At 40.0% G+C, this 16,231-nt stretch overlaps 1 protein-coding gene and 1 long non-coding RNA gene across 3 annotated transcripts in view; one reads left to right on the top strand and one right to left on the bottom strand.

Moving 5' to 3' along the window:
• The window catches only part of LOC308627942, a 65,095-nt gene extending 59,203 nt beyond the window's left edge, over positions 1 to 5,892 (bottom strand). For both annotated transcript variants that reach the window (XR_014017473.1, XR_014017474.1), the window contains exon 1: positions 5,752 to 5,892. This is a non-coding gene — a long non-coding RNA (uncharacterized lncRNA). The remainder of the gene's footprint in view (positions 1 to 5,751) is intronic.
• An 89-nt stretch (positions 5,893 to 5,981) lies between these two features.
• Positions 5,982 to 16,231, top strand: part of TAF1B (TATA-box binding protein associated factor, RNA polymerase I subunit B) — a 59,005-nt gene continuing 48,755 nt past the window's right edge. The window contains exons 1-5 of the mRNA XM_081254858.1: positions 5,982 to 6,030; positions 7,405 to 7,503; positions 11,088 to 11,175; positions 13,309 to 13,406; positions 15,113 to 15,208. Coding sequence (XP_081110984.1) covers positions 6,013 to 6,030; positions 7,405 to 7,503; positions 11,088 to 11,175; positions 13,309 to 13,406; positions 15,113 to 15,208 — 399 coding nt within the window. The 5' untranslated portion in view covers positions 5,982 to 6,012. The remainder of the gene's footprint in view (positions 6,031 to 7,404; positions 7,504 to 11,087; positions 11,176 to 13,308; positions 13,407 to 15,112; positions 15,209 to 16,231) is intronic.

Here is a 16,231-nt window from a genome sequence, read left to right as displayed (position 1 = left end):
AGGAAAGTTATTTATTTTGTTAATAAGTAAATTAAATTTTTATTTACTTTATCAATAAACATATAAACATTTATTTTATATATTTATGAGTGTTCTATAATATACATCACTAGAACAGTCCTGCATGTATATAATATATACAGAAATACATATCTGTATAATGGGTATGCGTGCTCAAAATTTTTCTCTGGTATTTTGCTGTCTAAGGGGTATGTGTTAGGACAGGATTAGATCTGGGCACATGTTTTAGGTTTTTTTGGTTTTTTAAAAATATTTATTTATTTATTTATCTTTGGCTGCGTTGGGTCTTCGTTGCTGCATGTGGGCTTTTCTCTAGTTGTGGTGAGTGAGGGCTATTCTTCGTTGCGGTGTATGGGCTTCTCATTGTGGTAGCTTCTCTTGTTGCGGAGCATGGGCTCTAGGCGCATGGGCCTCAGTAGCTGTGGCATGCAGGATCAGTAGTTGTGGCTCGTGGGCTCTAGAGCGCAGGCTCAGTAGTTGTGGTGTATGGGCTTAGTTGCTCCGCGGCATGTGGGATCAGGGCTCGAACCCATGTCCCCTGCATTGGCAGGTGGATTCTTAACCACTGAGCCACCAGGGAAGTCCTAGGTTTTTGTTACATCACATTCTACTTCAAGAACCAATGTGAGAAATGGCAAAAAATTTAAGGCCATTTTAAATTCACCATAGGCTTCTTCTGCATGTCATCGTGTTTCATTCATGTTGTTTTATGTAGCAGTTGTTCATTCTTCTTCATTGCTGTACTGGATTCCACTGGATGACTAAATCACATTTGCTTGTCCATTCTCCTGTTGATGGACATTTGGTTGTTTGTAATTTTTGGCTATTATAAAGAAAAGTTTATGAAAATAATTGTACATATCTTTTGGTGAACATATGCACTAATTTACCTTGGGTATATATCTAGGAGTGGAATTGCTGGGTCATAATTAGCACAGATTTAGTATGACTTCCAAGACTTTTCCAAAATATTCAATTTATACTCCCATCAGTAAAGTAGAAGAGACCCAATTCATCCATATTCTTGGCGAACCTTGACACTTTCAAATTTTTAAAAATATTTAGTTGTTCTGGTAGATGTGTGGTGGCATCTCACTGCTGTTTGTTTGTTTGTTTTGCAGTACGTGGGTCTCTCACTGTTGTGGCCTCTCCTGTTGAGGAGCACAGGCTCCGGATGCACAGGCTCAGCAGCCATGGCTCACGGGCCTAGCTGCTCCGTGGCATGTGGGATCTTCCTGGACCGGGGCACGAACCCATGTCCCCTGTCATTGTTGTTTTAATTTTCGTTTTTCTGATGACTCAGGATGTTAAGCACCTTTCCATGTATTTATTGTTCTTTTAGCTGTCCTCTTTTGTGAAATAGTTGTTCAAGTCTAGCCTATTTTTAATTGTTTTTTAATTGATTTGTAAGAATTCTTTGTTATGGAGATAAGTCTTTTGTTGAATATATGAATTATGAATACCTTCTCTCAGTCTTTTGTTTGCCTTAACAATGTCTTTTGATGAACTAAAATTTTAAATTTTAATGAAGTCCAATATAACAATCTTTCCTTTCATGGATAGTGCTGTTTTGTGATCTTTTAAGGAAATCTATCCTATCCTAAGCCATAAAGATATTTACCTACTTTTTTTTTTTTCTTAGAAGCTTTATGGTTTTACCTATCACATGTAGGTCTGTGATTCATTTCAAATTAATTTTTGTGTGAGATAGGGGGTCAATAATTTTCATATGAATTCAATTCAAATGATCCAGAATCATTTATTGTAGAACAATCCTTTCCCCACTGAATTTTAGCAGCACCTTTGTTGAAAATCAGGTTATCTTATATGTATTTATGGGTCAGTTTCTGGACTTTGTATTCAGTTCCATTGATCTTTTGTCTATCCTTGCACCACACTATCTGGATTACTATTTAGATTGTTGTTGTTATTGTTTTTCAGTGTTAAACCAACCTTGCATTCCTAGAATAAACCCAACGTCATTTTGATTTACTGTTCTATTTATTATTTATATTTGCTGAATACAGCAAAGGACTTGCATTCAATTTGCTGATATTTCATTTGCTCTGAGGAGAGAATGGACTTTAATTTTTACTTTTCTTGAAATATCCTTGTCAGATTTGGGCGTCAAGTTTAAGGTAGCCTCACAAAATTTATTGGTAACTGCTCTCTCTTTTTTCATTATTTGGAATAGTCTGTGTAAGATGGGTGTTATTTCTTTCTCAAAATTTTGGTAGAATTTACCAGCTGTGCCATTTGAGATTGAGGTTTTCTTTGTGAGAAATTTTTTTTTTTTTTACTTATAGAGTCAATTTCTTAAATAGATATAAGATTGTTCAAATCTTGTATTTCTTCTTGCATAGCTCTTGGTTATGTGTTTTTCTAGGAATCTGTCCTTTCATCAACATTTTCAAATTTATTGTCTTAGAGCTGTATCCTCTTATGATCTTTTTAATGTTTATGGTATCTGTAGTGATGTCACTTTTATTGTTCTAATATTGGTTAATTTTGCTTTTCTTCTTGATTGGTCTTTCCAGGGTTTACTGAATTTATGATTCTTTTTAAAGAGTTAATATTAGTTTGTGGACCCCCCCCCACTGAATGTTTGCTTTATCTTTTATTAATCTCTCCTCTTTTTAATTTCCTTCCTTCTATTATTATTATTATCTGGTTTAACCTTCTTTTTCTAACTTCTTGAGATGTATGTCTCTATCACTGATTTTCAGCCTTTCTTTTTTCTAATCCATGAATTTCAGGCTATAACTTCCCCTCCAGATTTAAGTGCATTTCATAATTTTGCTATGATACATTTCCATTTTTATTCAGTTCAAAATGTTCTGTCAGTCCATTGTGACTGCTCAGTTGATTGGGCTGTTTAGAAGTCTACTGCTTAATTTCCAAACAATTGGGAATTTTCTAGTTACTTAGCATATAGTTGATAACATTGGTAGCTGACTTCTCAACAGAAACAATGAAAGTTAGAAGAAATGGAACCATGTCTTCAGAGAGCTGAAAGAACAATTGCTAATCCAGTAATCTATACCCAGAGAAAATATCCTATATATTCAGTATCCTCTCTCCCTACAGGCAGAATTGAGTAATAGTGTGTGTTGGATTCTGTGTCTGTCACTTAAGAGGTATGGTACCCTGGGGACGTTAACTGTGTGGGCATAAGAGTGGTGTGGGGGTCCTTGCTATGGTTAGGTCCTCCTTTTGTTAGGATTGAAGGGCTAAATACATCTCTTGCTGATATCACATTCTTTCTTTAGATATATTAATACCTTCAATCAGGCTTTGGTGTTATATCAATCTTGGCCCAGGGACTCTTCAATCCCTTTAAGGGTTTATTATCTCCATTCTAATTTTATTTCCCTGTTTCCTCTTCTTGGCATTGCCTCAATATTGCTCCACCATATCACCTGTTATGCAGCTGAATTATTTTCAAGAAATATGCCCACATTCACTCTCACCTGCAGTACAAGACAGAGTCCATCTCACTGAGCCCTTCTGCCACTGATTATTTCCATTAAGCAAAAATCATCTGTGCCAATCTGACAGGTCAGCAATGGCATGTGAACCAGTTTTAAGAAATGCATATTAAAGCTTCTCTGCTGAAATAGTCATCTAAGTCTTACAATCTAAGAAGACATTTTCTTTCAAGGAGTCTGACTTTGCTCAAAACACTCAATTTTCTGTTAAGGAATGGCTGGGAAAATCTGTGACTCATTTCTGTGCAACCACATGTCCAAAGTCTCAAATCAAGACATGTCATCTATTTAAACTATTTTGCATATATGTAAAAATCTTACAAAGTCATCCATCCATTTAACAAATATTTATTGATCACATCCTATAAGCTAAGTACTGTTCTAGGCCCTGGGTATACAGCAATAAACAAAAAGACGAAACTTCCTGATGCCATGGTGCTCATATTTCAGTTCAACATACTAACTCCAATTTAGTTGGGCATTCAGCAGTGCCCCCTTCCCATTGTAAAATGTCAACATTTGAAATCAGGGTTTGCCTAGAAAATTAGAGGCTTATAATCAAGCTATTCATATGACAATACTTAATGCTTTGAAGATGGGTAAGGTTTTTTGGAAAGAGTTTGAAGCTTCAGAGCCAAGCCTGGTAAATGACCTGGGTGACACAGCTGGAGAGGAGCATTTATCTAATGCCATGATTAAAATAATAAGACTGAATGCTCCACTGGACTGGGTGCCTCTTGAAGGCAAGGACCCTGTCCTGTTTATCTCTCATTTCCCAATTGCTGGCACAGTGCCTGCCATATAGTGGGTGTTGAATGACTTTGCAAAAGAAATGAATTGACGGGTGAATAAGGAGTGAGTGAATACAGAGCTACTCCTTTGGTGGTCTCCTCCACTCTCATGACTTTAAATACCACCTAGACAGAGATAAATCCCCAATATATATCTCCAGTCCAGAACCTGCCTCAGAATGCTAGACTGCTATATCCGATTGCCTTCTCATCCTACCTAGAGGTCTTATAAGCACCTCTAACTTGACAGGTCCAAAGTCAAATTCCTGATTCCTCCTCTACCCCCCTCCCAAACTGGTCCACCCATAGTCTGCTCTGTCAAATACAGCTTCACCCTTCCAGGTGCTCAGGACAAAAATCTTGAAGTCATCCTTGACTCCCTTCATCCTCCATAGCTGCTTTGATGGGCTTCTTATCCATCAAGATATCCTTATGGTTCTACCTTCAAAATATACATTTCCAGAATCTGTCTACTCCTCACTGTCTCCACCGCTTTTACCTGGTTCAAGCTACCAGGATTATTGTAACAGACTCCTGACTTGCCTCCCAACTTCTACGTTTGCCCCCTAGCAGTCTACTCTCCCCACAACAGCCAGAGTAATCTGTTAAACATGTAAGATTGTGTAACTCCCACAACGGCGTCTCTAATTGCTCCAAGTCTAAGTCCTTGGAGCTGTATTTTGCCCCTGCCTCATTTTCTACTCTCCCTTTAGCTCGCTGTTCCAGCCACTCGCTGACCTCCTTGCTGATCCTTAAATGGTCTGGCATGAGGTTCAGGACTAGGGCCTTGGTACTCACTGTTCCCTCTGCAGGGAATGAGGTTCCCAACATGGTTCTTGCTCCCTTGCCTCAAAGGTCACCATCTCAGGGAGACCTTTCTTGACCACTCCATTTAAAACTGAAACCACAGTATGGCTCCCATTCTCCTTTCCTGTTTTATTTTTCTCCTTGGCACTCATGCCCGTTTAACATACCCTATGTTCTCCTTATGTATTTTCGTCTCTCCATAAAGGCAGGAATTTTTGTTTACTTTGTTCACTGCTTAATCCCCAAGACCTAAAACAGCGCCTGTTTAATGAAATGAAAGTGCCCAATGAAGGGACAACAATAAAGCTAAATTTAATGAGCATTTACCATGTGAGGCTCCATCGCGAGGGACCCACAGGTAACAGCTAATTTTTACAGAGGAGGAAATTGAGGCACAAAGAAGCAGAAAAGCCATGATCACAAACCCAGTTCTAACTCAACCACGTGTTCTTTTCTCCAGAACCCGGTGCCTCTCTTGTGCCAGAACCCGGTGGAGAGCCCCGAGCGCTCTGAGTCCACGCCACCGCTCCCCCCTCGCAGCCCGAAAGCAGGAGAGCTGCCGGGAAGGCACGGCTGTCGGAACAGAGACTGAATCCTCTCAGCAGTAGGCACCGCCCACTTTTTTACTGATTGGTTTTAGTTACCTTGACTAGGAAAGGGATGCTGTCTGGGGACGCAGGATTAGTGTCGCTTCATCCCGGAGCTAGCGGAAGCTTTCCCACCGCCGCAAGAGACAAATCCAAAGTCAAGGGTCTCTGTTTCCGCCCGGAGGGCTCTTCCCGCCGCTCCCGGAAGCTGCTCTCGCTGCCGGGGTAACGGGCGGCGGCGGCGGCGGCGGCGGCGGCGGCGGCGGCGGCGGCGGCGGCGGCGGCGGCGGCGGCGGCGGCGGCGGCGGCGGCGGCGTTATGGACCTGGAGGAGGCGGTGAGGGGGCCGAGTGCCGCGCAGCCGGGCGGCGGGGCGGGAAGGGAGGGAGGCTGAGGAGTAGGGGTGGAGGACGCCGGTTGGCTGTGGGGGCGGCCACTGGCCGAAGGGGGACGGGGCGGAAGGCTGCGGCGTAGGGACAGGGATGGGGCTGGCGGGGCTGGCGGGCCGCGTGTGCCCGCGCTTTGGGGGAAGAGGCTGGAGTTTCTGGCTGGGTGAGGTTGTGGGTGAAGGGACGGTGAGGTGTTGGTCGATGTGGGTGTGTTTCGGGAGGAGGCTGAAGTTGTGGGTTTTGTGGGGTGGCCACCCACGTAGCTCATCTCCTCTAATCGGGACCATCCAGAAGTTCCCTTTGATGCTGGAGGTTGGGCGAGGGAGGCGGTGCTTGGAACCAGAATGCTCCCAAGTAACCCCTGCCGGTGTCTCTGCGAATCTTAGCCATGGCCTGTGCAGGAATTCCAAATTCGGGTTTGGGGACACTCCAAGATTACGATAGTTATCCACATGGGGTCACTGAAAACTTGACCAACTTGTTGAAATACAGTTGGCATGCATTTTGACCCACTTCATAAAACGCCACTCTTTGATGGTGTTAGAGGAGCAGTCGGTAATTAGATCAACAATAATAAGATTTCACGCACCAGAGAGTTGCAAGTGGATAATTTGGTGCCAGTCTATGTATGTACAGAAGCATTATGGTGACAGAAGGCCTTATTCTTTGTAGACGCTCAATAAATGTCTACTGAATGAGGGTTAACGTCTGTAGATGCTAGGTTAATGAGATTAGCAATTAGAACTCACCATTAGCGTGTATAGTTATGAGTAGGGGTCTTGTCTGTTTTGCTCACCCTCAAATCCCCAGCACCTAGTTAAGTGCCTAGTACATACATAGTTGGTACTCCTTGTATTGCTGAGTGAACAAATCGAAACTTGAAACAACCCTAGTAAAACTCTGGCTCCTTTGTGGTGGGTATGTGTTCTTAGTGTCCTGGAGGAAGTTCCAAATGGTATGCTACTTCTATTTTTTAAGTCTTCTCTATACTTGAATCTTATCATCTTTTTCCTCACAGCATGTTCAAGGAGTTTTATTTACTCATCTTTTTTTCCCCCACTTTACCCCTACCACCTTGTCTTCTTTGTCTTTTTTTTTTCACCCTCACACACTGCATATTTTAGAAACATTTCTTTAATAGTTTAATTCAGTTTCAAATGGCTCAGACTGAACTGTTCTTCTTGTTTATAGATAATCCCTCTGGTATATTTTCTATTCTCAGTGATTCTTTATTTATAGAGTAAAATGGTAGGGAACCCTCTAAGTAGAACTGCAGCGCTTAGGTACACTGTATTGAATGTGGTTTTCCTTTTCTCCTGCAGAAAGAGTTCAAAGACCGCTGTTCTCAGTGTGCTGCTGTCTCTTGGGGTCTCACTGATGAAGGCAAATATTATTGCACCTCTTGCCACAATGTTACAGAAGTAAGTAACAGACCTCATTTATGAATTTGCTTGTGCTTTAAAAGTTGCAGTTTCAGCCTAATATGTGGCATAGGTCCCCCCAAAACTGATCTGTTTTTATTACTCAGGCAATGTCCAAATATGAAGAGTGTAAGCGGTCCTCAAATGCTTACACAAGTGTTGAAGACTTTGTAAGGTAGATTTAGGATGAGCTTTTGAAATTATGTTGGGCCACATATATAAATGTTTTCCTGATTCAGACTGTGTAGTATGTATATAAGGGGAAATAATTAAAATTGCACTTACAAGATGATGCATTTATTTTTATTAGTTACCACTTATTTAAGAGTTTTTAATGTATTGTGGTAGCTTAGAGGTTTGGAAGACGGAATGTTAGAAAGACTGTTGGGAGTATGAGAAATGTGCTTCATCGTCATTATATCTTTGTACAGTGCCTTACACATTACAGAGTGTTTTCTCATCCATTAATTCATCCCCTCCTCATAACAACCTGTGAGATGTGTATACTATTACACCTATCTGTAGATGGGGCAAGCAAGGCTCATCAGTTGAGTGAGTTTGCCATAGTCACATGGATAGAGTGCTGAGCCAGGACTTGAACCTCAGGCTTTCGACGCCAGTTGTCATTTTATTCCACCACACCTGTCTCTTAAGGGAGAGGTTGGCCTGCTGTCCTGTGGAACCTTGGTAAATGAGGCTCCCTTCACACTGGGAGTGCTAGGTCCTCTCCTGGTTACCACACCTTCAGGACAGTATAACCAAAATAATCAAGTGTGTGGATAGCCTGCTATGGGACAGGCTAAACATGCCAGGACTCTGCTCTCTGGAAAAGGATTTGCTCAAAGTCTACAGAGCCAGGAAGGAACAGATATACTACCTTTGCTGTATAGGCCTATATAAGAAAGGTAAATTTGGGACAAATATAAGTAACTGTGTGAACTTCTTCTGGCCAAGATGGAGTAACAGGAGCCCACCTTAAACAACTAAAAGCCTGGACAAAATGTCTGAAGTAAAAACTAGTTTTCTTGAGAAAAGTGGTTAATTTAGCTTGCAACTCAATCACCCAAGAGCTTTTCCTTGAGACAGTCTTTGTTCTTCAGTCTGCTTCCCATTTGGTCACACAGAGTATTAAGAAGATGATGTACTCACTCGATGAAATTGTTGATCTGATGGATATGTTCATTACCTTGTTTGTGGTGATGGTCTCGAGGATATACATACATACACACACATCAACTTGTACACTTTAAATATGTGCAGATTGCTTTGATGTATATTGAGGCATTAATAGTTTTTGCTTTTGTACCAGCAGTACAAATGTAAACATGGTGAAGGAAGATGTGTCTAAATGGACTGTTTATCGTTAGCAGATGAAGTCAGCATATACTATTTTTGGAGAAATTAAACTACATTAACTAATTGCTTTCTTTTATTTCTGTCTTTGATAATGTTTCTGTTTGTTTCTGTCTGATAAAATCTGCTGCAGTCGTTTTTTAACTTGAAAGCCCCTAATACCACTGTTTCCACATTTGAAAGATATCAGCCTGTATGGATAACTTGTCAAGAATGTAGCATTCTTGAGGGTGGGCACCATCTTTAAACAGACGCAGAACCTGTCTCAGTGCCTCCCATGTGATAGGCAGAGCTCTGTGTTGCATAACTTCAGTGGTTTCTCTTGGCTTTATTGTCTTCATATAGAGTGTGATGCGATCAATCCTTCCTGGAGAGCGGGGGGTGTGGCGTGGCGGTGTGGAAATCCAGTGGGTGGGGAACGGCCAACGAGATGGTGGTTTGCACATGCAAAGAGTGGAAGCTGTGGCACAACTTGCCCTGTTTTTCTGCTCCTTTCATTGCCCTTCAACTTACTCTGTATATAATTCTCATGTTTTAGATACTCCACCATCTGGAAGAAGGCCTTCTGAATTGATAAAGGAATTAGAATGTTATCTTGATTGATTTTTTACAGGAAAAAAATTTTCAGGTCTTAAATCTAGCCAATTTATATTATAGACATTCTCGGAAGTATTTTGTGGGTATTTAATAAAGGTGTATGCTAGAATTGTGTGAGTTTAATAGATTTTTATGATCATAAGAGCAGATTCATTGTAGAAAATTTAGAAATTATGAAAATGAAAGCTAAAATTATCAGTGATCTCAACATACAACATTTCTTTCGACAGCTTCCATTTAGTCTTCTTTTTTTTTTCTTTTTTTGTGTATGAGAAGGGGAAGGGAATGTGGTTGGGTACCACTGAATCTTCTGTCTTAATAAATACTGTCCTGTGTTATTCTAAACATTTGTGGACGTGTTAATTGACTATAAATATTCCACAATATAACTATTCAGTAATTTAATTAGTTACAGTTTCAGTTTGTATATGTAGCTTTTTCTAGCTTTTAGTTATTTCACATTTTGTCTAATCCAGATTTTAAGCCCTTTTTTTTTTTTTTCTTGCCTACTCTTTATAGGTTTTACCTGTTTTTGCTGGGTAACTGCTTTGGTGTGTATTCTGACATGTCTTATTTTCTCAGTGTGGCCAACCCAGTCCACCAGAACTGCTTTGAATGTGGTTTCTTTAACAAGAGAGGATGTATTCCAAAAATCCTGTTAGAGACATTTCTTTTGTTCTTAATGAAAGTTGAAGATAAATTTCATTCCAAATCTCTAAATTTGGACAAATCTATAAATGTTCCCTGTTGGTTGAAAATCTTCACCTTTTCCCCATCATTTAGACCTAACTCTTTTATATTTTGGTTGTGAGAGAACCAGAATCTTAGGTACTAGCCCTTGAGAGAACTTGGAATTGAAGACGTTGGGATGAACTGTACTCAGCATTTAGTCATTCTAAAATCCTATAAGTTTGATTAAGAATAAAAGTAGCTCTTTTATAATTTCATAAATAAAGCTGTTTTAGAGTATTATTCAAACACATAGAAAAGTAGGATGAAACTAATCTATGTAGCTTAGGCATTGCTGACTACAGTGAATACAGAAGTTATTTTAATTTCAAAGTATGTTTTGGATAGAGAAAAAAGTGAATAAATTTGACTTTACAATTGGTTTCAAACAATTAAAAATTGATTTCAAATAAAAGTTTATTCACTTGACATACATTTATTTAGTGTTTACTGTGTTCCTGGCACAGTTTTAGGTACTGAGGAATTTTGAATCAGAAAGCAATATAGGGCTTCCCTGGTGGCGCAGTGGTTGAGAGTCCACCTGCCGATGCAGGGGACACGGGTTTGTGCCCCGGTCCAGGAAGATCCTGCATGCCACGGAGCGGCTGGGCCCATGAGCCATTGCCGCTGAGCCTGCGCATCCGGAGCCTGTGCTCCGCAACGGGAGAGGCCACAACAGTGAGAGGCCCGCGTACTGCAAAAAAAAAAAAAGAAAAAAGAAAGCAATATAAAGGCTAACCAGAATGTTACACTTTATCTAATTTTCCCAAAATATTACCATCATTGGTCCTGGCACTCACAATCTGGTTCATTATACATCCCAGAGCATGCTTGGCAGTATATTTAAGGAGATGTAAAACTATCTTTTTATGGTCTTTTTAATGGTCTGCTTCTATTTCCTGCAGAGATCTAGGGAAGTTATAAACACTGGGGCTATTCCTAATACTAAAATACAAGCCATCAACCGGGGACTTAAAAGAAAACGAAAACTTGGTAAGCTCTTTCTTCATATGTGCTTAGCATTTTTCAATCATGTTTTCACTTTCATGATTTGGGGATGAGGAATGGAATTTTAAATGGATTCTAAAGAAGTTGCCAGAATTTTAAGCCGGTAATCCAAAGTAGAATTAGAGTGGATAATTATTGATGGTAAAATTGGAAGCAGATGTCTTAAAACATGTCCATTTTTTATTCTGCAATGGAGCAACTATTATGCAAAAAATAATAATAGCAAAGGTAGCATATTTCTTTTTGTGTGTTGGTATATGTTTTTCTGTTTTATATCTGTTATCTATTATATGATTTTCTGTGCTTTTAAAGAAAAATGCTTATTTTCTGAAATGAATCAGCTGTGGAGTTGTCAGGTTAGGCAAGTTAAACATGATATTCAGCTTTCAGAAATCCATTTCTCACACTGAATTTTGAACACACCCTTTTAAAATAAGGAAAATTATTTTCCCTTAAAATAAGCTCAGCATGGGTGTGCTTTGAAAGGTAATCTATTTCATTCATCCAGTGAGTACATAATAATTAACCATTATTGAGAAGAATCTGAGGTTAAGTTTAGCTGATGCTTTTTATTTCTGTGACTAATTGCCTAGGGCCAGATTCTCAGGTTTGAAACTAGGCTAATGGTAATGGTGGACTCTTCTATCTGAGGTAGCTTTAAGGATACACACATGAAATATATATATAAATGTTAATGAAATATCTATATGAAATACATTGCTGTTCTTAGATGAATAACAGAGAGACTGCCTGAATGCCAACTCATGTTCCTGTTTAACCTTTAGTAGTGACTATTTTTATTAGGCTAAACCTGATTAATTTTAATTAAATTTTATTAGAGTAAAACCTGATTAATTTGGACTTGACCTATCTAATAGTTAAAATTGTATATTTTAAACTTAAATTGCTGAAGGAACGTCAGGTGCTTCAAATTAAATGTTGAGTCTTATATTCAACCTCTTTGTCCTTAGTTGTTTCTTCATCTGTAAAGTGAGAATGTAGTACCATTTATTATATAGAATAGGAACCAAGACTGAGAATATAGAATACGACTTTATCGGTTTGTCAGAGCAGTGTTCAGGAAGGAGAGGGCACACATGGATAGAGCTTGGAGAATTTAAACTCCCTCACCTTTGGGAAGCGTCAAAATTACAGGCTTCCTGTTTTACTCCTATACAAGCTAAGACCCTTTCCAGAAAGTGCGTTAGTCAGCAGGGGTGGGGAGGCCTTGTGACATTTGAGGTAAGGGAGGGGCATGGGAGTCCTGTGACATTCTGAGGGGAGAGAACCTCTTGGAGTCATGGTAACAGACTTCAGAAGCTGTGCGCTCATAACATATTTTTCAAAGAGTTACAGTATTTGTCCAGTAGGGAGGGGTAAAACATAAGGCTCTTAACAGATTTTAACATTCTCTTCAACTGGTAGTTTTATTTAAACATGTAGCTTTGTCCATTGTAGTGGCAGTTCTCGTCACAATCTCTTAAGGTTGTTTTGAGGTTGGAAGAAAATAACCTACTTAAAACACCTGGTAACTAGGCTGAGCTCAATAAATCTTAGTTTCCTTGCTTTCAGTTTCACCCCAGAACTTAGAACCATCTTGAGAAAAGGAGAATGCCGTTGAGCAGTTTGTTTTCTTTGTATATTCTTATTGCCCTTTCCTGCGATCTTGGAGCTTCACATCTTCACTTTTGTTCATTCATTCTCCAAATACTCGTTGTTCCCTTCCATGTGAGTTGGACCAGAGGAGTCATAGAAGCAGTGGCTGAGTGTTGAGTATCCTTTCATTTAGGATTCTTCAGTGCAGCATACATTTATAAAACTTGTTTCATTTTTTTAATGTGACTGTTCATTTTTCTGTCTCTGACATTAACATTTCAGAAAAATTATAGATAATTTAAAATATTTAAAATCTGATAAATTATAAAAATGATGTTTAGCTTTAGCATTTATGTACAGATTTGCCAGATGGGAAGCAAGAGAGTATAAGAAGGGAAACTCTACTCAGGGGTACGAAAAAATTCCAGTTGAAGTGTATAAAACGCAGTTGTAACTATGTTGCAGCATTACATTTAGTAAGTTAGGAATGCAGATATCTGAAACCTGTCATTTGTCATTTAGAGAAAGGCTGGGATTGGTATGTGTGCGAAGGTTTTCAGCACATACTTTATCAACAAGCAAAAGCCTTACAGACCCTTGGAGTAGGCCCAGAGTTAAAGGTAAGTCCATTTGTGCCTAGATGTTAGCTTTACATTTTGTTGTTTGAAGAACAGTAGATTTAGAGTGATACTAAGGAGGGCTATCAGTAATCACATTAGGCCTACGAGAAAGAATCATTTTTCTGATGATTTTGCTTTAATCCTTTTACTAGACCAGCAATTCCTAAAGTGTGTTCTACAGGATAGAAATAAGTAATACATCCAAAAGAAAATAAGGTTTTAGTCTTCAGGTATTTAGGGAACACTGGGTTAAAGTAAAACAAATAACTTTGCCCACTTATTGGTGCCTTTTATGTGTTAATGTGCTTTTTAATTTCCTAGGGGATGTAGTATGCAGTATTCACAATTTGAGAGCAAAATCCTTTGGCATGTATATGTGTGGGAAGCATCCATCGGGACTTGAGTTCCAGAGAATGCACTTTGTGGAGCGATACATTAAACCAGTGGTTTTTAAACTTGAGTGTGTGTGTATCAGAATCACCTAAAAGCCTTGTTAAAACACAGATTGCTTGACCTCATTCCAGAGTTTCTGATTAAGTAGGTCTGGAGTAGGGCCCAAGAATTTGCAGTTCTAACAAGTTTCCAGATGACAGTGATGCTGCTGGATTCAGCTTAGCTGGAGAGAGGGTTTCATGCATATGTGCAGTGAGTAAACACAACAGTATATAGCAGTATGCTCATAAATGAAAATAAGAGCAAAAAGAAAAGGGAGAAAGATAAATGTCTCCTGAAGTCACCAAGAAGAGATTCATAAAGTAACCTTTGCTGTTCAAACCAGTGTCTGTGGCAGGCTGGCAGAATGACCCGTAGGCCAGTGCATGGCCTAAATGGACTCTGAGCCTTACCCATGACAGTCATGGCGTTAGGTAATATGACTGGTAGTCTGGGCTTTGTGAATCTCGTTTCTCCTTGCATAGTCATCCTGTGTATAAGTGTTTTTCAATAAGTGGTTTCTATTAGTTATACCAAATAGCTTCAGTAGGGTTTATACCTGTGTAGCCTTCTACCTGCTTCATCGGGATTAATCCTGAAAACAGTTTCTCTGAAATTAACCAATGAGTGTAACTGTTTAGACCTGACCAGTTAAATGGCACAGCCAGAACACAGGCTCTGGAATCAGGACCGACTCCAAATCCCATTCATGGCTTTTCTACTTATTGGCTAGGTCATTTTGGCAAAGTTACTCAGTTTCTTCAGTGGTAAAATAAGAGATAATAGCTATCTTGCAGGATTGTGTTAAAGCTTATGGATGCCTTGTACCTAGCAGGTAGGTGATGAATGAATGGAAAAATTGTTTTGTTTCTTTTGTTTTACTTTCACTTGGATGAGGGTGGGAGCAGTAAGAGGGAGGGGTGTCAGTAGGTCGCTGGACCCAGTAGCAGCTTTGCCCCTAACTGGAAGTGTAGTCACATGTAAGTTACTTTCTTTCTCTGAATCTTAATTTGCTTAACTTGTCAAAGGAAGGGATTCAACTAGGTGACTTTAAGGAACTAAAATCTAAGATTAAGAAGAATTTATTCCATGCTTCCCGCATACCTGACATTGAAATGATCTTTCTTCTTAAGGAAATTTAGGTAAGAAAGGTAAGAATACATTTAGCTGGAAGCTGTATGTAAAGTACAGGAGAGTAGAGATTCTGTGGTGTAGATGGGCCAGTATATTTTTCATCATAACCTGAAGCACCACTCATTTCTCTTCTACCTTAGAATGAAGTTTTACATAATTTTTGGAAGCGCTACCTTCAGAAGAGCAAGCAGGCATATTGTAAAAACCCAGTTTATACCAGTAGAAGGAAAACTACGGTAAGTCACAAATCTGAAAAGTGGGACCAGAAAACATGTCTAGCAAAAGGTGGAGATGAAGATGAGGTTCAACCTTACCTGGGTTTCTGATGCTTGTCAGAGGGTTTTCAGTGAAGAGGTTTCCTTTATAGTCCAGAAGGACAGGGTCACTGATCTAGACACTGACCCCAAATAAGACATTGACGTCTTATTTGACCAGTTGAAAACAAAGAAATTTGTGGTTAAGTTTCTAAATAGAAGCTTAAGGAGTTTCTACCATTGTGCTATTAAAAGCTTTTTTGCATATATTATTCTTTCTGCTTGGAACACCTACTTCCTTTACTTGGTGTTTCAAGCTTCAGCTCAGTTATCATCTGGGTGTTTCACCACCCACCCCCATCCGTCAAAGCAATTAGATTTTTAGCAGTTTGCTATTAGTGCTTTGTAAGTGTGCCATGGATCATTTTATTTGGGATAGGGGAGGATTCCACTGCTGAGAAACGTGGGTTTCGTAAGCTTTGATGTGTTTTATGTGTGATACTTACTCTCCAGGGCTGGGAAGAGATCCTGAATCTATTTGACAGACTTTTGTTAACAGCTTAGAAACTTGGCCCAGTGTTTCCTTGTTTGGTTGGGGTCTCGTAGGTTCCACATGGAGAATTTAGTGACCCAGCAGTGAAAGAAATAGGTCCTAAGAACAAGAAGTTTAGAAATAGCAGGTGGGGGCTCCCCTGGTGGCGCAGTGGTTAAGAATCCGCCTGCCAATGCAGGGGTCATGGGTTCAACAAGCCCTGGTCCGGGAAGATCCCACATGCCGTGGAGCAACTAAGCCTGTGTGCCACAGCTGCTGAGCCTGTTCTCTAGAGCCCGCGAGCCACAACTACTGAGCCTGCATGCCGCAACTGCTGAAGCCTCCCCGCCTAGGGCCCGTGCTCTGCAACGAGAGAGGTCACCACAACGAGAGGCCCGCGCACCGCAACAAGGAGTGGCCCCCACTCGCCGCAACTAGAGAAAGCCTGTGCGCAGCAACAAAGGCCCAACGCA

Source organism: Mesoplodon bidens, assembly GCF_964165515.1.
Source record: "Mesoplodon bidens genome assembly, chromosome: 14".
Lineage (NCBI taxonomy): Eukaryota > Metazoa > Chordata > Mammalia > Artiodactyla > Ziphiidae > Mesoplodon > Mesoplodon bidens.
Note: the sequence above shows the minus strand (reverse complement) of the source record. Positions and strands in the feature narration are given on the sequence as shown.